The sequence below is a fragment of the Lepidochelys kempii genome, chromosome 25 (genome assembly GCF_965140265.1).
Source record: "Lepidochelys kempii isolate rLepKem1 chromosome 25, rLepKem1.hap2, whole genome shotgun sequence".
NCBI lineage: Eukaryota > Metazoa > Chordata > Testudines > Cheloniidae > Lepidochelys > Lepidochelys kempii.
This window is the reverse complement of record NC_133280.1, coordinates 3517240-3542019: the sequence shown is the minus strand read 5'-3', so window position 1 is coordinate 3542019 and position 24780 is coordinate 3517240. Positions and strand designations below refer to the sequence as shown.

Genomic DNA, 24780 nt, shown 5'->3' with positions numbered 1-24780 from the left:
GCCCTGGAGCCCCAGGACACGGGTGGGGGGTGCAATGTGGGGGGATGGCCCTGGAGTCCCAGCACACGGGGGATGGGGTCTCTGTGGTTCTGAGCTGTGCAGAGTGTGGGTGTGCTATATGGGGGGAGGGGAGGACGGTGTGGGTCAGGGGGAGGTTGTGAAGGGTCCCAGCCCTGCAATGGGTAACCTGCTGGCATGGAGATAGATGTTTCCTGCTGTCTCAGCGGTCTCCCCGTCTGTCAGCTCCATCCCTGGGTGTAGGGTTTCACCCCCTGGGTGCTCTGTGCCCCAGGCCCCCTCGTACTGACTTTGTCCTGGTCTGTCTGCTGGGCGTCCTGTGTAACCCTGTCCTTTCCCTTCCAGCCGAGTACCAGATCCTTTGTGGGAACCAGGCCCCTGGCTTTATCATTGACATTCACACGGGGAAGCCAATCGGTGAGTACCACTGGGGCTGTCACAGAGCTGCTGCCTTTGCCCACACGCACTGCCATCCCCAGTCCTACTCCTGCCCCTTCCTCTGCTCCCCAGCTTGGGTCTTCTGCTCATTGCCTGCTTCCCTCCTTTGTGAGCATGAGGCCTGGGGACAAGGAGAAGCAGGAGGGGAGTGAGAAGGCCCAGACAGGGCCTAGGTCTTGCAGCAGGGGGACTAAAGGCAGCACTGTGTGGCTGCATGTGCAGGGTCTCAGGATGCAGACCACGTGGACGCTGCTTACAGAGATCCCTGGGTTTTTTGTGTGCCCCATGCTGGCTGGGCTTGGCTCAGCTCGATTCTGTTCTTATCCCTCCCTCATCACCAGAGTATCTGAGCACCATCCGCGAAGTCATTAAGTGACGAGACTTACGTGTCCCATGTGGTTCCTTCTCACTCACTTCCTCTCCCCAGGGTAGAATCCTGTGTGCAGTGCAGTCTCTGTTTTGGTAGGGTTTTGTTTATCAATTACCCGGCTGCTCTGCGCTCTCTGGTACTCACACCCAGCATGGCCCAGGATGTCTGCAGGGTTCTGTCTCCCAAAGATGAGCTTTACCCCGATAGTAGAGTTCCACGGGGCCGGAGGAGTGGGGCGCTCGCCCTGGCCCTCATCTTGGAGCGTTCCGAGAGTGTTGAGTTATGCTGAGTGCCTGACAGGGTCAGCTGGAGCCTGACACTTGAGCTGGGGTCTTTCCCTTACGTGTGTGTCACCCCCAGTAGCAAAGAAGTTGCAAGCCAAGTCCTGCTCTCAGAGAGAGCCCAGCCATTCTGGTGTTGGAAGGCTGGAGAGGGGTCAGAGAAGAGCCATGAGAATGATCAAAGGACTGGAAAACCTGCCTTCTAGTGAGAGACACATGGAGCTCCATCTATTTAGCTTAGGAAAGAGAAGGCAAGGGGTGAGCTGATTACATTCTATAACTATCTACATGGGGAACAAATATTTGATAATGAGCTCTTCAGTCTGGCAGGGAAAGCTCTAACACGAGCCAAGGGCTGGAAGTTGAAGCTATACAAATTCAGACTAGAAAGAAGGTGTGCTTTTTTAACAGTGAGAGCAATTAACCCTTGGAACAGTTTACCGGGGTGGTGATGAGTTCTCCATCACTGGCAATTTTTACACGGAGAGGTTGGTTTTCTCAAAGATCTGCTGTAGGAGTTCACATGGATTCATCCCATCCTCGGCACCATGATGTTTTGCTCAGATGCACCCTGGAATAGCAGTCCAAAACCACACAGAAAATGAAGCAAGACACCCAGGGAGGTTGTCAATCAAAACATGTAATAACCATGAACCCGTTAGGTCAGCAGTAGTCCAGACTAAACATGGTAACAGTCGGAACAGCAGATACGTAGCAGCAGAGTATGTGTGTGTGTGTGGGTATGTGCAGATACCCACACACATGCACACACTCACCCACATGTGTACACACACCCACACAGCCTTAAACAGGAACAGGAACCCTGAGTTCAGGGCGCAGGAACCAGGAGACAGAACAGTAATGGAGCAGGTAGGCAGCACCACACACCAGTGGCCACAACCGTGTTATAGAGGAGGTCACAAAGGTCCTTTCTGCCTTGGAATGTAAGAGTCACGCTGCAGGATCCCCAGGTGTGAGTGATGATGCACAGAAAGGGAAGGGGCATAACTGGCTGATCCCAGCTGAGGCTGCCAGGCTGGCAGTTCCACCGTCCCACCAGTTCACTGGCAGGCTGAGTCCGCGGGACCCAGACTCAGTGAGCTGAGACACAATAAAGATGGAGCTCCCCAGTGTGACAGTTGCAGTCAGCACAGACCAGAAGCGAAGGCTCCCACAGGCAGGACCAGGGCCTGGCCAGGCCAGGACTGCATGAGAAAGCACAGTGCTCCTGCAGCCGCCGGCACAAAGGGCTCAGAGCCCTGATAGCTTGGGAGCTAGAGGACCTAAACTCGTAGCACTCGCTCCCGCCCTGCCAGTGGCCTTCCTTTGGCGAGGGCGTGGAGCACTCCAGAAGAGCAGCTGAGAGATGAGGTCTGGATTCCAGTGGAGAGAAAGCAAGATGCTCCTCTGGATGTGCTGTCAAGGTCTAGGATCTTGCAACCTATCATGGTGCTGCTCTGTAGCATTTGAAGGATGGAGTCCCTAGCCCTGGCGGTTCAGGCGAGAGCAGATGTTATCTCTGTTGGGTCTCGGTGCTGGCCTTGGTGCCAAGCTTTTCTGGCTCTGGGACAGGACTCAACAGAGCAAGGGGAAGACCCATTTATTTTTCAGTCCCCAAGAAACCCAGAGTGTAGAAGCAAAGACCAAGTTGCCAAAGTTGTGTGAGCAGCTGTGCCCAGAGGCTGGGCAGAGGGCTCCTGGTCCGGGACTTGATAAGCCAGTGGTGGAATCACTGGTCATTTCAGCATGACCCAGTGGCATTTCCTGGGCTGTCAGTTCAGCTTCCCCTCCCAGCTGCTCTCCTGGGCTGGGGCCAGCCCCAGGGGCACTAGCAGGAGTCAGCACAGGGGAGGGGGAAAGTCATGGACTCGTTTGGGATTCTTTCCAAACTTGCCCAGCCAGTGCAGGTTCTGTCAGCGACCCCTGTTTCACCTAGGGCAGAGTGGCCCAGGCCCTGCTCTGGCCCCACCTTCACCAAGGGAGGAAAGGGAGAGCCAGTTTTTGTAGCCTACGGCCACTTCCTGCCACAGAGAGTCATTGACCCGGGACCCTCCCTCATTGTAAATATTCATAGCTGGACCTGGGACCCCCACTGCTACAGCAAGGAGAGGGGGACAGATGTCATAACCCTGACTCTCTCCTCCCTCATCCCCAAGCCAGCGCTCTCTCACTCTCTCCCCCGGGCCTCCACCCCTCCGGTCACTGATGGGACATTGTTCTCTGCAGATATTGACGAGTGCAGTGAGATCCCTGCTATCTGCACCAATGGCGTCTGCATCAACCAGATTGGCTCCTTCCGGTGCGAGTGCCCCATCGGGTTCAGCTACAACAACATTCTGCTCATCTGTGAAGGTAACGGGCTGGGGCTGCAGGGCTGACGGCCCCCAGGGCTCACAGTCACGCTGGCAGAGCAGACGGTGATGGGCCCTCAGCATGGCACATCACTGTGGCACTAATGAGGAGCAAGACACCAGCTCTGCACACCGCGCCCCGGGCTCTGACACAGCTTTGAGCCCAGAGCCCCTCTTCTGTCCACAAATCAAGATGACGCTGCTCAGCAAGGGCTCAGGTCCCAGGACCCTGCTCAGAGCCCGAGTCCTGCTGTGGTTCGGGTCCAAGCCTGTCATTCTACAGTGTGGACACAGGTCAAGCCACAGTCCCGAGTCAGAAGATCTGTGTAGTGCAGTATGGGCACATTAGCACCGCTGTGAGACCTGCGTCCAGCACTGTAAGCCCATGTTTGCAATGCAGTCTGGATGCTCAAGCATGGGCATGGAAAGCCCACGTCCCAGAGCCCCGGGCTCAGAGTGCAGTGTGGACAGTGCCTTGTGGGTGATCATCAGGGAAGGCCAAACTCTCCAAACAGCTAATTCCACCCAAAATATGTCCTTTTAAAAGAGTTTTAAAAGTTTTTGTTTTACCCAGGCCATGTCCACACTGCAGGGACTGTAAGTGGCGCAGCTTGGGTGCCGTCGCTGTGCCAACATAACCCCGCAGTGTAGACACAGCCTACAGGGGATTTCTGCCACTGTGGAAATGCTACCTCCCCGAGTGACAGCAACCGGGTGGATGGAAGCATTCTTCCATCAGCATCACTGCAGCTACCCCCGAGGGCCGGAGTATGTCAACCAGAGTTTTAAGTGTAGACTAGGCAACAGTGTTTCTTCTTGACAGCTTTCATTTTTCACTTCCCATTTTTGAGATAAAACGTTTATGAAAATGATGTTTTGAAATAGCTTTTGGTTTAAATCCCACCCAAAACACATTTCTTATTTCAAACCGCAGAAACTATCCAAAAAAAAAGGGTAAACGGCACATTTTGATTCAAACATTTTTGAGAAAATGAAATGCAAAAATGAAAATGTTGCCATTTAAAAAAAATCTCTCTGTTTTGGCCTTATTCCAAATTTCCCACGGTGCGGTGGTGACACCAGAGTCTGGCACAGCCTGCGTGGTCAGCGTGAGTGGTTTGGCTGTCCCAGTTCCTCCACAGTGCCATGGTGACTGACACCAGGGTCCCGCACACCCTGGGCCGTCAGTGTCAGCGGTTTCTTTCTCTGTGCAGACATTGATGAGTGCAGCAGCGGGGAGAACCTTTGCCAGCGCAATGCTGATTGCATCAACATCCCAGGCAGTTACAGGTGCGAATGCTCAACCGGATACAAGCTGTCACCTAGCGGAGCCTGTGTGGGTAAGATGGGCACTGTTGACTACCTATAGCAGAGGCAATGCTCAAGTGGGGCCCAGAGCCGCCATCAGGAAGGCGTCACTTCGTCTCTTTGTCTAGGAAGGGTTTCCATTGCCAAGGCTTGTGCCGTGGAATGGCAGGAATGGAACTGGGAGGCTGTCATTGTTCTCATTACAGTCATGGGTTTGGAAGGAGACTCGGGTTCTTTTACAAGTCTCGTGACTGTGACCTGCTGCTCCACACTCCGTGGATCCATGGGGGCTTCACAACTCAGAGGGATGCAGAGGTCTGGGGTCAGCGCAGAAATGCTGTATCAGTTCAGTAGCTAATGGGCACATCAGAAAACTGAGTGTGTGCATGGGATAATCCTGGAGGGAATGAAATACTCCCATCCCCTCTAGGTTAGGGGTGGGTGCATGGGGGAGGCAAGTCTGGGGGCATCTTACTCTGCCATTGCCTGCACCTTTGCTTGTTCCTGGGCTGTGGCGAAGCACTTCCTAGGTCTGGATTAGTATAGTAGCACCATGAAGATAATGGTTAAGACTGGCTTGCTGTTTGACAGCTGATTTTTTCTAAATGCTCTAAAATCCACATGCTGAGTCAGATTGTCTTGAAAATTGCTGTATCTCCTGGGGGTCTGGTATAAGGTTACTGGTCCAGACTTGAGGTTGTTTGAGCAAGGGGTTGCCGAGTCACAGCCCCCCTAAAAATCACATGCCATCAAAATTTTACAGTCCTGAAATTTTTTTTTGCCAAACCTGGGGCTAAAAACCTGGCTCTGGTCGTCCCCAAGCAGATCTCACCTGTTCTGGTTTGATTTCAGCCAGTGTCTGGCACGCACTGGGTCTTTGAGGAAGCAATATTTTAAAAGTCATTCTGCCTAAAAGTTGGATCTCTAGTCCAGCTCAAGCCAAGCCGATAAGACAGGCAAAGTCATTTGTGCAGGTTCAATAGGACTGGGGCTCTGGTGCAAGCCAGTGGTTGCAGGCAGTCGGATGATTCAGGGTGGCATACTGTGGCATTTAACCTGGGCAGCACCCAAGTACTGTGAATTCAAGTCCTGCTCTTCACAGCTTTCTGAGAAATGTGTGTTGCATGTTCTGCCTGTATTCTTCAGGGGCTGCTGCTGGAAGGTTTGCCCTGAGAGCTAAACTACTGGTTTAACAGCCCACATGGGAAAAAGCTCTAAATCAACATGCAGACTCAGATTTTACTTTAAAAGTATCATCAAGAAAAATAATAATAATTGAATAGATGGAAGATGAAAGACTCTAGGAAGCAGTAGCATTAGGGTAAAGAGATCATGCTGCATGCTCCTCCCCCCTCGTTCCTGAGCAATGGAACTGATTGTGATCAAAGAAGAGCAAGTAGCTGAGATTCTCATCAATGTCAGCATGATCAAAGGGCTTGCTGAGCATCAAGATATGCACTCATGACAGAGAGCCCTATTCTAAGGATGGACAATGCCAACTAATGTGGCACCAGAATACTGTCCTCATTCAAAAGAATAACTCATATTTACCACAAAAATAAACACAGAAAACAAGTTTCAGTGTTCTGCAATCATTCATCCAGTCCACAGCATCCAAGGGATCCCACCTGTCATTTTCACCTTTCAAAGTGCTGTACTTCCTTGGAAAGGGGTCCAAAGGAAATGCCAGACAATAGGAAAAATTGAATTACATGCCCCCTTTTAGAACAGTCACAGCAAATCTTAAATGATCCCCCCCACAACAAAGTGCTATAGAAAAATCAAGCAGTATACAGACCATAACAAACATTTTCAGTGAGACTCTAACACAGAAGACAGAAGTTTGATAGGCCTTTTTTACTGCTTTTAAAATGGAAGTCCTACTGCAACATTAACTAAAGTGGTACCATCCTTCCCCACAACATCATTTCACCACAGCAGGGACTAGGATAGGGTTAGTGGTTCAAGGGGAGGGGTGAGGTCATTTGGGCAAGGAGATACTCAAACAGCCCCTCAGATAAGGAGCTGATTTTAATATTCAGATTGCTTTCAAGCCCCCAGGCCTAGCAAAATAGTCTTGAAAACTGATATTCTACTGCAGGGCTGGGATAGACTTTTGGAGAGGGTGGGAGCAGAATGCACATTGGGATGAATTGTGCTATTGGGTCAGGATGTATTCCTCTCCATGGGGCGGTCTCATTCCGATGAGGGCTGATCGAAAGCCGATAGGGGCAGAGGAGCACGCGGTTCAGATCCCTTAGGAGAGGATTTGTTAAATGGGATTCTCTGTATCAGGGATAGTCAATTATTGTTTGTCAAGATCCAGATTTCTTGGTCAAGGTATAGTGAAGGTCCAGACTCCTGAGAAAATAATAAAAAAATAACAATAATGATGATAATAAGTTGTGAATAACAAGATTCAAAAGCATCTAGCAGTCCAGATTTGGCGCACAGTCCACCTATTGACTATTCCTGCTAGTGAAGAGGAGAGGATAGAATGTGATAAAAGTACTGGTAGGAACTGAAGAGAAACAGGCAAACGAAAAAGAGTCCCATTCAATTACATCACATGAAGCCAGACAACTAAACATTGACAGATTTTAGAAGTGTTTGTATACAAATGCTAGAAGTGTAATACTAAGATGGGTGAACTTGAGCGCCTGGTATTAAATGAGGCTATCGGTATAACAGACACTACAAAAACTAGGTGGAACGATGAAAATCAACGGGACACAGTAATTCCAGGGTAGAGAATATATATGAATGACAGAGTAGGTCACGCTGGTAGGGGAGTGGAAGAAAGCACAGTGTCAAGTATAGTCAAAATCTTAAATGAACCAAACCCTACCATAGAATCTCTCCGGATAGAAATTCCATGCTTGAATAATAAGAACATAGCAGTAAGGATATATTACCGACCACCTGACCAGGATGGTGATGGTGAGTGTGAAATGCTCCAGGAGATTAGAGAGGCTATAAAAATAGAAAACTCAATAATAATGGGGGATTTCAACTATCCGCCTATTGACGGGATACATGTCACCTCAGGATGGGATGCTGAGATAAAGTTTCTAGACACCATTAATGACTGCTTCTTGGAGCAGTTAGTCCTGGAATCCACAGGAGGAGAGGCAATTCTTGATTTAGTCCTAAGTGGAGCACAGGATCCAGTCCAAGAGGTGAATATAACTGAACCGCTCAGTTATAAGAAAAGGAGGACTTGTGGCACCTTCGAGACTAACCAATTTATTTGAGCATATACTGAATGCATCCGATGCAGTGAGCTGTAGCTCACGAAAGCTTATGCTCAAATAAATTGGTTAGTCTCTAAGGTGCCACAAGTCCTCCTTTTCTTTTTGTGGATACAGACTAACACGGCTGTTACTCTGAAACCGCTCAGTAATAGTGACCATAATGTAATTTAACAGCCTTGTGGGAGCGAAAATACCAAAGAAGCCCACCACAGTGGCATTTAACTTCAAAAAGGGGAACTCCACAAAAATGAGAAAGCTAGTTAAACAGAAATTAAAAAGAACACTCACAAGAGTGCAATGCCTGCAAGCTGCATGGAAACTATTTGAAAACACCATAATAGAGGCTCAAACTAAATGTATACCCCAAATTTAAAAAAAAAAACAGTAAGAGGACCAAAATATGCCACCATGGCTAAACAATAGAGTAAAAGTGGCAATTAGAGGTAAAAAGGCATCCTTTAAAAACTGGAAGTCAAATTCTACAGAAGAAAATAGAAAGGAACATAAATTGTTCCAAATCAAGTATAAAAGTATAATTAGCCATGCCAAAAAAGAATTTTAGGAGCAACTAGCAAAAGACACAACAGCTAATAGCAACATGTTGTGTAAGTACATCAGAAGCAGGAAGTCTGTCAAACAATCATGGGGCCACTGGACGATCAAGATCTAAGGGAGCACTCAAGTAAAACAAGGCCATTCAGGAGAAGCTAAATGAATTCTTTGCATTGGTCTTCACTGCAGAGGTTGTGAGGGAGATTCCCACACCTGAGCCATTTGTTTTAGGTGACAAGTGTGAGGAACTGTCCCAAATTGAGGTGTCGATAGAGGAGGTTTTGGAACAAATTGAGAAATTGAACGTAGTGAGTCCCCAGGACCAGATGGTATTCACTCAGGAAAAATTGCAGAATTGCTAGCTGTAACCTATTGCTGAAACATGCCTCTGTATCACAGGATTGGCAGGTAGCTAATGTGACATCTATTTTTGAAAAGGGCTCCAGAGGCGATCCTGGCAATGATAGGCTGGGAAGCCTGACTTCAGTACCAGGCAAACTGGTTGAAATTATAGTAAAGAACGAATCTATCAGACACACAAATGAACACAATATGTTGGGGAAGAGTGAAGACGGTCCAGTGGCTAGTAGCCCAGGTGATCAGGGAGGCAATGCCCCATGCTGCTCTGGGTGTCCCTAAACCTCTGACTGCCAGATGCTTGCACTGCATGGTGGGTTAGATCACTTAATAATTGCCATGTTCTGTTCATTCCCTCTGGGGCACCCGGCAGCAGCCCCTGTCGGAAGACGGATACTGGGCTGGATGGACCCTTGGTCGGACCCAGTCTGGCCGTTCTGATGTTCTAATTTCATACCTCTGAAGTCCATGAATCAGGGCCCCCAGAATCATGCGATGGGCTAAAAAATCAGGAGATTTCAAAAAATAATAAATTCCGGGTCCTTTTTCTTTGCCTCCTGCGTTCTGAGCAGGTAGAGGCCTTGCTCGAGTGGCCCTGCTGCCACATGCCGTCTGCAGCCAGGGGAGCGAGCAACTTCCTATTTTTAGAAACATAAAGCTTCTCGGAGCCCCATGAGCTGGGGCTTTCAGTAAAACACCAGATAGCCTGAGATCTGAGGTGCAGTCGTGAGTGCTGGCAGCACCGCTGCTCAGCAAGGCTGCCACCAGCTGGTAGCCACAGGCATGGAAGCCATGTGGCCACGCTGGAGAGGGCATCTGTTCCCACTTCGGTTGGGGCCTCTCCTATTCACTGCTTTCTGTGTTCTTCTGTTATAGGTCGCAATGAATGCCAGGAAATCCCCAATGTCTGCAGCCATGGGGACTGTGTGGACACCGAGGGCAGCTACATCTGCATCTGTCACAACGGGTTCAAGGCCACAGGAGAACAGACCATGTGCATGGGTCAGTGCAGATGGCTCGGCAGCCCCATGGGCTGCTCCCTATTGCTTGGCAATAGATTTAAGCCCTTTCAAAAGGAAGTGAGAGCTCTCTGGGCCCCTGGAGGGTGGGCTTGCATGGGGAGGATGGGCCATGGCACGTCATAAGGCAGGCAGAGAGCTGGGCCATTGCGTCTCCTCGGCCCCAGGTTTCTGAGTCCTCGTGCTCACCTAAGCAGCACCAGACTGCCGCCCCCACCATGAGCGGCACTGACTGACTGCCCAGCTCCAGGCAAGCGAGGACTCAGCCCCCGACCTGCATTGATCTTCTCTTTTCAGATATCGATGAATGTGACCGGCAGCCCTGTGGGAACGGCACCTGCAAGAATACAGTAGGCTCCTACAACTGCCTGTGCTTCCCTGGCTTCGAGCTGACGCACAATAATGACTGCATGGGTGAGAGACTCCAGTGTCACTCAATCACAGCTGTGTGGGTGCGAGAGTCAGATATCTCGCCAGCCATGGCTGGGTGGACATGATGGTTGGTTGTAAACACAGTGACAGCTGTGTGGGGGTGAGGGTTGAATGTCACTCAGTCACAGCTGTGTGAGAGTAAGGGTCAGGCGACACGGTGATGGCCGTGTGGGTGTGAGGGTTGGGTGTCACACACAGTGACAGCTATATGGGTGTGAGGGTCGGGTGTGAGGTCGTTAACGGTCAGTGTCGCACAGCCATGGCCGTGTGGGTGTGAGGGTTGGGTGTCACACACAGTCACAGTTATATGGGTGTGAGGGTCGGGTGTGAGGTCGTTAACAGTCAGTGTCGCACAGCCATGGCCGTGTGGGTGTGAGGGTTGGGTGTCACACACAGTCACAGTTATATGGGTGTGAGGGTCGGGTGTGAGGTCGTTAACGGTCAGTGTCGCACAGCCATGGCCGTGTGGGTGTGAGGGTTGGGTGTCACACACAGTCACAGCTATATGGGTGTGAGTGTCGGGTGTGAGGTCGTTAACGGTCAGTGTCGCACAGCCATGGCCGTGTGGGTGTGAGGGTTGGGTGTCACACACAGTCACAGCTATATGGGTGTGAGGGTCGGGTGTGAGGTCGTTAACGGTCAGTGTCACACAGCCATGGCCGTGTGGGTGTGAGGGTTGGGTGTCACACACAGTCACAGCTATATGGGTGTGAGTGTCGGGTGTGAGGTCGTTAACGGTCAGTGTCACACAGCCATGGCCGTGTGGGTGTGAGGGTTGGGTGTCACACACAGTCACAGCTATATGGGTGTGAGTGTCGGGTGTGAGGTCGTTAACGGTCAGTGTCACACAGCCATGGCCGTGTGGGTGTGAGGGTTGGGTGTCACACACAGTCACAGCTATATGGGTGTGAGTGTCGGGTGTGAGGTCGTTAACGGTCAGTGTCGCACAGCCATGGCCGTGTGGGTGTGAGGGTTGGGTGTCACACACAGTCACAGCTATATGGGTGTGAGGGTCGGGTGTGAGGTCGTTAACGGTCAGTGTCGCACAGCCATGGCCGTGTGGGTGTGAGGGTTGGGTGTCACACACAGTCACAGTTATATGGGTGTGAGGGTCGGGTGTGAGGTCGTTAACGGTCAGTGTCACACAGCCATGGCCGTGTGGGTGTGAGGGTTGGGTGTCACACACAGTCACAGCTATATGGGTGTGAGGGTCGGGTGTGAGGTCGTTAACGGTCTGTGTCACACAGCCATGGCCGTGTGGGTGTGAGGGTTGGGTGTCACACACAGTCACAGCTATATGGGTGTGAGGGTCGGGTGTGAGGTCGTTAACGGTCAGTGTCGCACAGCCATGGCCGTGTGGGTCTGAGGGTTGGGTGTCACACACAGTCACAGCTATATGGGTGTGAGTGTCGGGTGTGAGGTCGTTAAAAGTCAGTGTCACACAGCCATGGCCGTGTGGGTGTGAGGGTTGGTATCTGACAGTCACAGCTGTGAAGGCATAAGGGTCGGTGTCTCAGTCACAGCTGTCTGGGTGCGAGGGCCGGGTGTCACACAGTCACCCTATGGGTTTGTCCCACTGTGCTTTTCTCTCCTGCTCTCTGCAGACATTGATGAGTGCTCATCCCTGGGGGGGCAGGTGTGCCGGAATGGCCAGTGTATAAACAGCGTTGGCTCCTTCCAGTGCTTGTGCCAGGAAGGGTATGACCGGACCCTGGATGGGAAGAACTGTGTCGGTGAGTGCCCGGGCAGCAGCCGCTGTAATTCTCATCACGCCCGGCCTGTGGGTTGACCATCTGCAGGCCCCTTCTGGCAAATGTGCTCATCTCCCTGCACCTGCTCCTACTCTGGGCAGTGGAATCTCTGCTCTGGCTCAGGGCCATGGCTGTGGGGCTAGGGGCTAGAGCTTGGGTCCCAGCCAGGAGAGATCCCAGGGCTGAGCCTGGGGGAGCTCACGCATCACTGGGCTCTCACTAGCTGCAGACACCTGGCTCCAGTGCCAAGCTGAGGGTTATTGAGCAAAGTCACTGCTCCGCACCTGGTACAGGATGCCATGGGAGTAGGGTTGCCAACTTTGTAATATTTAAAAGATGGACAGTCCAGGTGAAGTGCTGGAAGCTCTCCTGCCACGCCTCTTCCCCCCAAAGCCCTGCCCCTGCCCCACTTCTTCCCTCAAGGTCCCACCCCTGCCCCGCCTCTTCCCCTAAGGCCCCACCCCTACCCACTCCTCTCCTCCCTCCCCCCCCCCCCCCGGTCGCTTGCTGCTTTTGCCCTCCTCCCCAGCTCCCCCTCCCCCCCGCCCAGGTCAGGAGGGACTCGCCAGCAGAGCCAGGGCTGGGAGCTGCAGCCACCTGACGCAGGAAGGAGGTGGCCCTGGCTGAGTAGGGCTGGCACGGGTGATGACCCTGCGCCTCCCTGTCTCCCCTGCCCATAGTAACCAGACTCTGAGTCTCTGGTCAGTAGACCTGACCAGACACTGTCAGGTCCCCTTTGTGACCAGACTTTCCAGCTGGAAACCGGGCACTTGGACACCCTGCATGGGATCTGGTGCCATGTACCTTCTCAACCAACAGTTTTCTCGGGACATAAAAACTGTCTCATTGGCTACAGAGTGCCCAGCTCGGCTTCCTGGACAAGGAACCCCTGCTGGGCACAGTGTGGGAAATCCCTAGCCTGATGCAAAGCAAGATCGCCCCCTGCATCTCCAGCCACAGCTCTGCTGACTGACCCCCACCTGTCCCTGGCACCAGGAGATGACTGCCCTGTTTCCAGCATCACAGTGTGAGAACTGGTTGAACATGGGCCTGTAGACAACAGCTGTTGTAGATACCCCAGATCTTATTCAGCAGCAGATACCAGGTGCCTTCCTGGCAAAGGTAGCCCAGGTGGTGCCCTGCTGTGGGAGGAGCTCAAAGTGCTTCCCAAGGTCTGGTTAGTGGAGGTGTTGTTGCCAGGCTAGTCACCATGTGCAGCTGCTGGGCTCACTGTGTGGTGCAGAGACACGCAGCGGTGTGCCCCAGCCCTTCTGCCTGTGCCGGCGGCTCCCACGCACAGCCCCGGGGCATTCCCACAGCAGCTGAGGAGCACAGGGAGAGGACTGGAGATCACTGGGGTTCCGGGGGAGCAGTGGGGCCCTGTCACAGAGTGTGGGGGAGTCCAGGCCCTGCACCCCTCTTCCTGGGATTCACTGAGACTCAGCCAGCCAGTAAAACAGAAGGTTTATTGGACAACAGGAACACAGTCCAAAACAGCTTGTGGGTACACCCAGGACCCCTCAGTCAAGTCCTTCTGGGGGAGCAGGGAACCTAGACCCCAGCCCTGGGGTTCCCTGCGTTCCACCACCCAGCACCAAACTGAAACTAAACCTCCACAGCAGGCTCCCTCCTGCAGTCTCCGTCCACATTCCTGGGCAGAGGTGTCACCTCCCCCTCCTGGCTCAGGTTACAGGCTCTCAGGTCTCCCATTGAAACTCCCCTGCCACATTCCCAGGTCAACACTCCCCCCTCCCTGCTGCGTCACAGGCCCTGTTGGGCTATGGCTCCCACTGCTGCCCTTGTAGGGTCCCTGGTGCAGTGGAATGTGTAATGCTCAGGGGGTCCCTGCCTGTGGGCCAGGAAGGCTCCACATGGCAAAGCGGCCGGAGTCCAGCCCCTGGGTGACTTTCCCCTCTTGTTTCTTTTCAGACATCAATGAGTGTGTGAGCCTGCCTGGAACCTGCTCTCCGGGGACGTGTCAGAACCTGGAAGGCTCTTTCCGCTGCATCTGCCCCCCGGGGTACGAGGTGCAGAATGACAACTGCATCGGTAAGGGTGGTTCCTCCATCCTACCACCACACAGGGCTACTCTGTCACCAGCCTGGGACAGGTGCTTCCTAGGCAGCAGGGATACAGGGGCTGCCCCAAGGACTTACCCTCTAAAGCAGTTGGGTGGAGGCTAAGGCTGGGGTACGACAGCCACAGAGCAGTAGATGGCTGGCCAGGGATGCTTCACTCCCATCTTGTTAGTTTCACAGTTGATAAGGGGATATTTTTAACAGTGTAATGAACACGCCAGCCTCTAATGGAGAGAATCAGCACTGCCCAGTTGTGTGTCATAGGCCCCACACTGTGAATAGCTAGTGGTGATTCCCTGTTAATATAAGCGGCCGCGACCTTGGCTTTGGAGAAGGAGGAAGAGAGCTGTCATCATGACAGCATGCTGTGTAGGGACCGGTGCAGTTCTGACTTTGCTTACTGTTCCGGGGTCTCAGGGAGCCAGGCACTGGTGGGTGTTGGGCCCCTGGGGCAGTGGTACTGTGTGGCTGCAGCCTACGCTGTGCAGGGGAGATGGCTGTGGGGACCGGCCCAGACGGATGATGGGAGTTGGGTGTGACTGGGGGACGGGAGCGCGCCCCCCAGTGGAAGCTCTCAGGAAACATGCCTGCTTTCCCGCAGGAGTGACCCCTGAGCTCTGCAGGGCCCCTGCACCTGCCCGGGGGTCTCGGTGCCATAGAAGGAGCTGAGATCTTTGCCCTGGTACACGTCTAACCCACTCCTCTGTCTGTCCTGCTCCCAGATATCAACGAGTGTGAGGAGGAGCCCAACATCTGCCTGTTTGGTACCTGCACCAACACCCCCGGCAGCTTCCAGTGCATCTGTCCCCCCGGCTTTGTCCTGTCCGACAATGGCCGCAGATGCTTTGGTGAGTGTGCGTGGCCTCGCTCACAGCCCGTGGGGTCCTCGGAGGCAGTGCTCGTGGGGGGGGGAGGGGCGCTGAGGTAGGAATCCTGTGGCCCCCGCGGTGCCACCCAGTGTTGGGGCCCTGCCAGCTGCCATTGCTGGGATGGGCACTGTCACCCCTGGACATCTGTGTGCCAGGGGCAGGAGAGCTCCCAGAGAGCATTGAGCCCCAGGGCATGCTTGGTATCGGGGCATTGGCCCGATGTGCCTTCCTCACAGCTCTGATCCCTTGGGGGCTCATCTCTGCCTGGGGCTAGCTTAGGGGGCCGCTCCGTATCCATGTGCCAGAGCTGCTTGTCTCTCAGGGTCTGCTGCTTGCACATGGAGCCGCGTTCTGTGGGCTCCCAATCCTGCTCCCATTGCTGTCAGCGGCCAAACTCTTGTTCACTTACACACGTGATGCAGGCTTGGGCCCATACCACGTGCAGCGTGTCACCAGGAGGTGCCACGCCCGTCTTGGACGTCTGTAACATTCTCCCCTCCTGCTGCTGCAGACACCCGCCAGAGTTTCTGCTTCACCCGCTTCGACAATGGCAAGTGCTCCGTCCCCAAGGCCTTCAACACCACCAAAGCCCGCTGCTGCTGCAGCAAGATGCCTGGAGAGGGCTGGGGCGACCCCTGCGAGCTGTGCCCCCAGGAAGGAAACGGTAGGTGTCCCAGCCCCTCGGGATCAGCTGTGGCTGCAGGAGTCAGTGTGCATCGGATGCAGTAGGGAGCCTAGAGGAGGAGCCAGCCTGGGGCAGGGATCCCATAAGCCAGTTGTTCTCAACCAGGGGTACATGTTCCCCCAGGGGGTACGCAGACATCTCTCAGGGGGTCCATCAACTCATCTCAATATTTGCCTAGTTTTATAACAGGCTCCATAAAAAGCACTAGAGAAGTCAGTACAAACTAAAATGTCATCCAGACAGTGACTTGTTTATTCTGCTCTATAGACTATACACTGAAATGTAAGTAAAATATTTATATTCCAGCTGATTTATTTTATAATTATATGGTCAAAATGAGGGTCAGCACTTTTTCAGTAACACTGGGCTGTGACACTTTTGTATTTTTATGTCTGATTTTGTAAGCAAGTAGTTGTTAAGTGAGGTGAAACTTGGGGGTCTGCAAGACAAATCAGACTCCAGAAAGGGATACAGTGGTCTGGAAAGATTGAGAGCCATTGCCATAAGGGATGCTCCTCAGTGGGATTGCAGCACTCTTGGATCCCAGCAGAGCGGAGGCTTTCTCTGCCAGGAGGGTGGGAAGGGGTGCCCCATAGAGACAGGAGCAGAGTGCTGGGCATTTAGACCCTGGGTTCTGCTATGAGCTCTGCCACCAATTCGCTGGTGGGACAAGTCACTGCCGTCCTGTGTGCCTCTGGTTCCCAGTGGGGTGCAGTTCATTTCCCCACCTCACGGGGGCACTGTGTGCTTCCAAGCATGATGAGTGACGTAATCATCAAGCATCATCATTAGGATTAACGAACCCAGCAGAAGTGCTGCCCTATCACTCTCCCGGCTGGCTTTCCCAGACGGCCACTGTCACCTGCATTCCAACTCCAGCTACCGGGAGCAGCTGCTGGCACATCTCATCTTTCTCCTTCTCCCAGTTGCCTTCCAGGAGCTGTGCCCGTACGGCCACGGGGCGATCCCCGGCCCAGGCGATACCCGGGAAGGTAAGTGCCAGTGTTCAGGAAACAGCACGGGCCAAACGGCACGGCCACTGGAGCGTGCCAGTAAGCGGTGCTGCACCAGGGACTCGGACGGAGCAGCAGCCAGGCTCGGCTAGTCGGGACAGCCAGTGCTGAGCCCCCGTGCTGGGTGCCGAGAGTGCTAGCTGTGTGGAGAGGCAGGCCCTCAGAGCACTGGCGGCATGGGGGGGCCCTCAGAGAGCAGGCATATGGAGGGGGCCCTCAGAGAGCAGGCAGTATGGAGGGGAGTGTCTCAGAGAGCTGGCAGAATGGGGGGCCCTCAGAAAGCAGGCAGCATGTGGGGCATCTCAGAGAGTTGGCAGCATGGGGGGTCCTCAGGGAGCAGGCAGCATGGGGGGGGTCTCAAAGCGCTGGCGGCATGGGGGGCGTCTCATAGCGCTGGCTCAGAGCTGCAGGCCCCCCATGGGCTCAGGCCATGCCATGCTGCACCCTGAGGTCCTCACTCAGTTTTCACTGACTCCAGGGAGGGAGGCCCAGGGACTGTCCCACCGGAATAGGCTGTGGCCTGCGGCTGCTGACCCTACAGGGGGACTGTGTGTGTATGGCAAGGCTACCCGAAAATGGGGTCCCAAGCAAGGGCCATTCATAGGCAGCATTTCTATCCCCAGATGTGAACGAGTGCGCCGAGAACCTCGGGATCTGCATCAACGGGGCTTGTATTAACACTGATGGCTCCTTCCGCTGCGAGTGTCCCTTTGGCTATAATTTGGATTACACCGGAGTCAACTGTGTGGGTGAGCGTCACGGCCCTGGGTGGGGGGAGCTGCTCTGGGGGGAGGTGGGTGCTGAGTTATTCTGCGACCACGTGCCAAATTCTGGAGTAGATGTTTCTAGCTCTTGCTCTTTCCCTTGAACTCCAGGGTGGAGTTCCTCGCTCCCCCACAGGGGCTGGTAGATTTGCCTGGGGCTGCCTGAATGCTCTGGCTGCAGGAAAACGCCAGCCGGAGTCTTTCCTGTGGCTGCACTAACGCCATTCCTGGCCTTCCCCCAGATACCGATGAGTGCTCCATCGGCAACCCCTGTGGGAACGGGACCTGCACCAACGTGGTGGGAGGCTTCGAATGCACCTGCGACGAGGGATTTGAGCCAGGCCCCATGATGACCTGCGAAGGTAATGTTCCTCTGGGGCACAGAGCACAGTGCCTTTCCCCGTGGAGTCTCAGGAGTCCTGCAGTGGGGTCAATGCAACCAGCCTTCCCATGCAGCAAAGAGGCAGACAGCCCCGTTAGACAGTGGGGGAAGGGCAGAGTCTGACATCTGTCTCCTTTCCCCAGAACCCCTGTCTCCGGCTGGACCTGCGGTCACATTTGGGGAGGTTTTGGGGTTGTTGGATCCATGTAAAATTATTTCCTGTGAAGGGCAGAGCCCTGAGCGCCTCTGCGAGGGCAGAAGGGGAGGCTGCTGGGCTGCCTACTCCAACCAACTCCCCAGAGCCCATGGCCAGGGACCTGAGACAGGACTTCCCGTCTTAGTGGTGGTTCCTCGTGGTAGCAGAACCCCAGAGTCACACCCCCTTCTAAAGGAGGAGTTCTGCCCTCCTGGCCTGGCCTCCCACACACTTGGAAGGGGGTTCAGGAGGCACAGGGACATAGGTGCCGACTCGTGAGTGCTCCAGGGCTGGAGCACCCACGGAAACAAATGGTCGGTGCTCAGCACCCATTAGCCACAGCTGCTGGGCGGGCCACTGACCAGCGGTTTGGCAGGCTCAGGGAGGGGGCTGAGGGAGGGCAGAGAGCAGTGAGCAGCAGGTGGGCAGAGTGAGGGCAGGAAGAGACAGAGTGAGGGCAGGGCATCCAGGGAGGGGTGGAGTGGGGGCAGAGCAGGGGTAAAATTTAGTGCCTATGCATGGGGAGCCCCGGTCAGGCGGTGCACGCTGGAACCAAGGGGGTGGGGCAGGAAAGGACTCGCAATCCTTGCCCCACGTAGTGCTCGCCGGGCACACCAGCGGTGCTTACCCCTGTGGCCATGGCAGTGCCGAGGGCACCTATGAGCTTTCCCCAGCAGGGGGAGCTGTGCTGGGGCACTGGGCTGTCGGGGTTGGGGCTGGGCAGAGCAAGCGGCTCAGGGTGGATCTCAGCACTCGCCGCCCTGGGGCACTGGGCTGTCGGGGTTGGGGCTGGGCAGAGCAAGCGGCTCAGGGTGGATCTCAGCACTCGCCGCCTACACCACAGCGCGTCGTCTCCAGGGGACGCACACCCGAGGCAGTTTGCTGCAGGGGCAGCGGCGTGGCAGGCACAGTGTCCCGGGTGCAGGTCAGGCTCATTCTCTCTCCTGCCTCCCAGATATCAACGAGTGTGCACTGAACCCCCTGCTCTGCGCCTTCCGCTGCATCAATGCCTTTGGCTCCTACGAGTGCACCTGCCCCTCGGGGTACACCCTCCGGGAAGACAGGAGAATGTGCAAAGGTAAGGGATAGCGAACCGCCTCTGGAGCTGTCCTGCCCTCCCGGCCTGCTGCCCTTAACCTGCCCCAGCAGCACCAGCAGGAGCCATGGCCAGAACGCCCGGCTGCCATCTGGGACGCCGGCTTGTCTGCTTTTCCCGACCCAGGGCTGGTTCCAGGCCCCGTGGGGTGCGCAAGCCCCAGCTGCTGAGCCTCGGGCTAATGCTGGCTGGGAATGCGGCCTGGCTGCCCTCAGTGTTTATAATGGTGTCTAACCCCCTCTGCAATGGACCGAGTTGCGCCGTGTCACATGGCAGAGTGCAGTCAGTGCTGTGTGGGTTAGCACTGCACCGCACCGCAGAACCCCCAGCTGGGGCTCAGAGAGCCCCCCCTTCCCAACGCGCCAGGCCAAGCCCAGCGCTCCCGGTGTGTGGCCAGCAGGAGTCAGAGCACTCGGAGCCACCCGGAGGCCCTCACACAAACTGGGAAGCACCCAGCTCAGCAGCTCTGGCAGCCCTCTACTGCGGGAAGCCCTGGAGTGGCCGCAGGTCAGACAGATCCTAGGAGTCGACTGGAACTTGGGCCCTGCTGAGTGCAGGAGGGACTAGATGACCTTCTTGGGGTTCCTTCCAACCCTGATATTCTATGATATTCTATGATTCAGTGCCGTGCAGCTCTGGTGCTTTGCCGGCTGTGTCCCTTGCAGCTCGTCAGGGCTGGCACGTACTTGGCGGCTGACTCCTTGGGCGTGACCCCTGTGCTCACACTGCCTGTCCCTGCGGGGCTGGTGCCCTCGTGTACCCAGAGGATTCCAAGGTCCCTGTGCCAGCTGGTCGGAGTGCAGGCCGAACGCTGCACCCCCGGGTCTGATGCAGGAGCTGCACTGTAGCCTGGCTCTTCCTCTCGCCATTCCCTGCCCCTCCGCCAGGGCTGTGTGAGCAGCACACATCTCTTCTGTCCGGTCACATCTCCTCTTTGCAGTGGCAGGCTGCCATTAAATCCAGTGGTTAGAGCAGGTAACTGGCATTCGATCTCTGGCTATGCCCCTGACCTGCTGGGTGATCGTGGGCAAGTCACCTCTCTGTGCCTCTGCTTCACCAGCTGTTGCGCTGGGAGCAGGAGCCCTCACTGCTCCCCTGGGGAATGAACGGCTGTCAGGGAGCACTCGGGCCCGCAGGAAGCTGCGTGGGCTCATTTGGTGTGGTGTTGGTTGCAGATCTGGACGAGTGCGCAGAAGGCCTCCATGACTGCGAGTCTCGAGGGATGATGTGCAAGAACCTCATTGGTACCTTCATGTGCATCTGCCCCCCAGGAATGCAGCGCAGACCTGACGGAGAGGGCTGTACAGGTACCAGTCACCTGGACGAAGGGAGGCATTAGCCACAGAGCCAGTGTCCATCTCCCTTCCACACTTCTAGCTGTGGAACTGTTTGTCCAGCTCCGTTCCTGAGCTGTCCAATCAGCCACCCATCAGCCAGACCTTCCCCCAAACTCCCGAGGCTGCTGTTCCTGTTGCATTAGTGCCCAAAGGCATGCTCAGGGCCAGGGCCCCGCTGTGCAGTGCATGGCCCCAGCCCATGGTCAGACCCAGCAGCGTTTGGTTGTGGCCTTTCTCCAGGCCCTCTGCACATCCCCCTCCTGCACTGAGCTGTCAGAAGTGTCCACAGCTGAGTGACATTGGAGAATACTGGCCAGTCCTGGCCTGTGCCACCACATGGGCACAAAGGGCATGTAAAGCTGCCCTAACGGATACTGCGGAATAGCCAGTTTGCTGCCCAGCCCCTGGGCACAGAGGCAGGTTGAGGGCAGGAGGTGGGAGGAGGGAGGTATAGTTGGAGAGCACTGCACTCAAGTGATCCCCCCAGTGTAACAGCTGGAACATGCTGGGGCACACTAGAGCCGCCCTGAGCTTTTGGGGAAAGTTAGACCTTATCCTGGGAAGTGTCTGCTGCTTTGCCCTGGTGCTGTTGTGGCTCCATCCCACTCAGCAGTGGCCCCTGGTTCTCAGGAACCCGAGTCTACAGGCATGTTGTGTCCGAGCTATTCACTGATTCCCTTCCTCCTAGATGAGAATGAATGCCGCACCAAGCCGGGGATCTGCCCCAATGGCCGCTGTGTTAACACGGTGGGCAGCTATCGGTGTGACTGCAATGAAGGCTTCCAAGCCAGCGCCTCGGGCACTGAATGCATCGGTAATTAACGTGCACAACTTCACACAGCTCCTACCCAGGCCGAGCCAGGTCTGGAAGCAGGGTGCGCTTGTCTGGTCCTGTGGAATCTGCTTCTGGGGGAGTGGGAAAGTCATACACCAACCTAGCCCACTTCCCCTGGATGAGCTGAGGTGCTGGGAGCCTGGGCTGAGCCTGGGATAAATGGGCCGTGTGTTCGGAGCACGGCGTTGCTGTTCAGAGGCCCAGGTGGTATGCTGGGCCTGTCCAGCAGTCCCATGTCACTAAGCTGGAGGCACTGATGCCTTTCTGTACCCCTCCTGTGAGGCACCATGTCCACCTGGGCGGCTCTGCCCCAGGACAGCGTGGCCAAGAGCAGACTGTGTAGGGCCTGAGCAATGAGTGCCAGAGCTGGCTGGGCTAAACAGAGACGTGTAATGATAGGGCTGCCAAGCACACCACGCCCCGAGGCTGCCAGCAGCGAGACAGCTGTACCGAAACTCAGTACTTCGGCAGCCAGACCCTGCAGGTGCTAGCCCTAGTGGGACCCAGGAACCACGCTGACACTGGCCAAGGGAGAGGTATTTTTCTAGGGCTGGCAGGAAAGGGAAGGGTTGCAGATACCCTGCACACAAAAGCTTTAACACTTAGAGTTCAAAGTGAGCGATAGCACTTCCTGTTGGGGTCCCTGGCCAGTCCAGTCCAGAGCCAGGGCTTTTCCAGTGCATTGCCTGGAGTGCCCTCTCTCAGTCCAGACTCTACTCCTGCAAATAGACACTTGCAGGGCTCCAGGCCCGGCTCAGTTAGTGTCTCTCACTGAAGCCTCTCTGCACTGGCTTCCTGCCCAGCCACTGCTGCTCCCACATACGTCCCACACAGACCTGCACCCACCTGTGACATCCGGCAGCCACAGCCCGTTCCACACGTGGCTGTCCACCGTTCCTTGCGCTTCTCTCCAGCTCCCGGCTGCCTTGTGGCTGCTGCTTCAGCTTCCAGTCAGAGCCCAGAAACTTCTTGGCTCAGGACCTTTCCCCTTTCCTGGCCTGGGGAAAGGGCTGGGCAGAGGAGAGGGAGCTGAGGAGTGTTGTACAGTAACTCCTCACTTAACGTTGTAGTTACGTTCCTGAAAAATGTGACTTTAAGCAAAACGATGTTAAGCGAATCCAATTTCCCCATAAGAATGAATGTCAATGGAGGGGTTAGGTTCCAGGGAAATTTTTTTCACCAGACAAAAGACTATATTATATATATATGCACACACAGTATAAGTTTTAAACAAACAATTTCACACTGGACACAGCAGTGATGACTGTGAGGCTTGGTTGAGGTGGTGGAGTCAGAGGGTGGGATATTTCCCAGGGAATGCCTTACTGCTAAATGACGAACTAGCACTGGGCTGAGCCCTCAAGGGTTAACACATTGTTAATGTAGCCTCACACTCTACAAGGCAGCATGAATAGAGGGAGGGGAGACAGCATGGCAGATAGAGACAGAGACACACACCATGTGTGTGGGGGAGAGAGAGAGATGTGCATTGCCCCTTTAACTACGCTGACCTCACTCTAAGTACATTGCCTTTAAAAAGATCAGTGGTCTCTCCGTCCTGAGCCCTGTCCTGTCCCCACCCTGCTCTATATGGAGAAGGGGTAAGCAGGGGGCAGGAGTAGGCGGGAGGGGGACACCCTGACATTAGCCCCCTTCTTCTCCCCTCCCCTGCACAGCAAGCAGGAGGCTCAGGGAGCAGCTCTAAGGCAGAGGGCAGGAGCAGCACATGGCAGTGGGGGGAGGGACAGGGAACTTAGGGGAGTGGGGAGCTGATGGGGGGCTGACGGTCCACCCTGGTTCCAAGCCTCCACGAGTTAGCTTCAACGGGCTGCTCTTTCTGCAAGCAGTGAATAAAGCAGGCGGCTGCCAAACAACATTATAAGGGAGCATTGCACAACTTTAAACGAGCATGTTCCCTAATTGATCAGCAACCTAACGTCAACCAGGATGACTTTAAGTGAGACGTTACTGTAGTCCCCTGCTTTGCAGGTCTATCCCACATGGGCACAGCTCATGGCTGCAGTGTAACTCCCAACGATCAGAGTGTGACACTCCTAGCCTTATTGGTCAGTGAGGCTTCTCGGGAGAGAAAGGGCTGCCTGGTCTGTCCCTGTGGATGGGAGGGTTAGCCTAGGGACCACACCTATTTGTTTTGGGCGTGCCCCCACTGGGCTGGGCCTCTCCAGTTGTACAAGGGTCTGGTACTACAAGGGGACAGAGGAAAGGGATTCTGATACACAGGTGAACAAGAGTCTCTGCCAGTAGCATGGCAGCGGTGAGTCTCTAAGTTTATACAGCTACTCTGCAGCTGGGAGGTGGGACTCCCAGCATGGATAGATGGACTCACGCTAGCTCGAGCAAAGCTAGTGTACTAAAAACAGCAGTGTGGACTGCTGTGTTTCTTGTACACAGTAGGGTGCAGGCTGCTACTGGCAGGTCAGGCTCTTGTCCCAGATATGGACTGGCTGCAGAGCTTCCTTGGCAGAGACATACACACCAGAGCGTTCACTGTGAGATCCTGTAATGCTCTGCCAGGTATGGCTGAGGTTAGCTTAACTATGGTATGTCGCACACGGCACCACCTACTGGCTGAACAGTGTAATACAGTTTAGCATTCCATTCCATTGCCCCCTGTAAGTTCTACATCCCTACCATTTACAATATATACACTGTCACATTGTCTGTGAAGTTCAGTACGGATCAATGTGTAAAGTGTCTCCGAATTGTCCTGGTTTTCTAATTATGCGACCCAGACGTGTAACCACTTGTTCATCGGGCTATCCATTAGTTGTAACGACTGGCTGTGGTTGGTCTGGAATCCTTGTTCTGCATCTGCCATGCACAGAGTTTGCTCTGTTGATTGTTCGTTCTGAGGAACACGCTGTAGATGTCAATGGTTTCTGTTGAACTCTCCACTCTCAGTGTCAAGCACAAATGATCTGGGCGCTGATTTTTTTTTCTTTACAACAGCTGGAGTTGTCCACCCTTTTTCTCCACCCAATTTGACACAAACACAGTCCCCAGGTTGTAGCCCAGGGGTGGCCAACCTGGGGCTCCGGAGCCACATGCGGCTCTTCAGAAGTTACTATGCGGCTCCTTGTCTAGGCACCGACTCCGGGGCTGGAGCGACAGGCACCAACTTTCCAATGTGCTGGGGGGTCCTCGCTGCTCAACCCCTGGCTCTGCCACAGGCCCTGCCCCCACTCCACCCCTTCCCGCCCCCTCCCCTGAGCCTGCAGTGCCCTCGCTCCTTCCCCCTCTCCTCCCCCTGAACCTCCTGCACGCCATGAAACAGCTGATCGGGAGGTGTGGGGAGGGAGCGGGAGGCGCTGATTGGCAGGGCTGACGGTGGTTGGGAGGCACTGGGAGCTGATGTGCGGGCTGCCGACATATT

The 24780-nt window shown here is 54.8% G+C and overlaps 1 protein-coding gene across 11 annotated transcripts in view; it reads left to right on the top strand.

Moving 5' to 3' along the window:
- Nucleotides 1-24780, top strand: part of FBN3 (fibrillin 3) — a 312259-nt gene that overhangs the window by 266931 nt on the left and 20548 nt on the right. For all 11 annotated transcript variants that reach the window (XR_012156160.1, XM_073323920.1, XM_073323921.1 and 8 more), the window contains 15 exons: nt 364-435; nt 3334-3459; nt 4673-4798; nt 9806-9931; nt 10246-10362; nt 11985-12113; nt 14061-14180; nt 14932-15057; nt 15590-15742; nt 16690-16755; nt 17400-17525; nt 17783-17902; nt 19074-19196; nt 20390-20521; nt 21240-21365. Coding sequence is in view for 10 of the 11 variants with exons in the window: in XM_073323920.1 (XP_073180021.1) it covers nt 364-435; nt 3334-3459; nt 4673-4798; nt 9806-9931; nt 10246-10362; nt 11985-12113; nt 14061-14180; nt 14932-15057; nt 15590-15742; nt 16690-16755; nt 17400-17525; nt 17783-17902; nt 19074-19196; nt 20390-20521; nt 21240-21365 (1788 nt within the window). In the remaining variant the exon portion in view is untranslated. The remainder of the gene's footprint in view (nt 1-363; nt 436-3333; nt 3460-4672; nt 4799-9805; nt 9932-10245; nt 10363-11984; nt 12114-14060; nt 14181-14931; nt 15058-15589; nt 15743-16689; nt 16756-17399; nt 17526-17782; nt 17903-19073; nt 19197-20389; nt 20522-21239; nt 21366-24780) is intronic.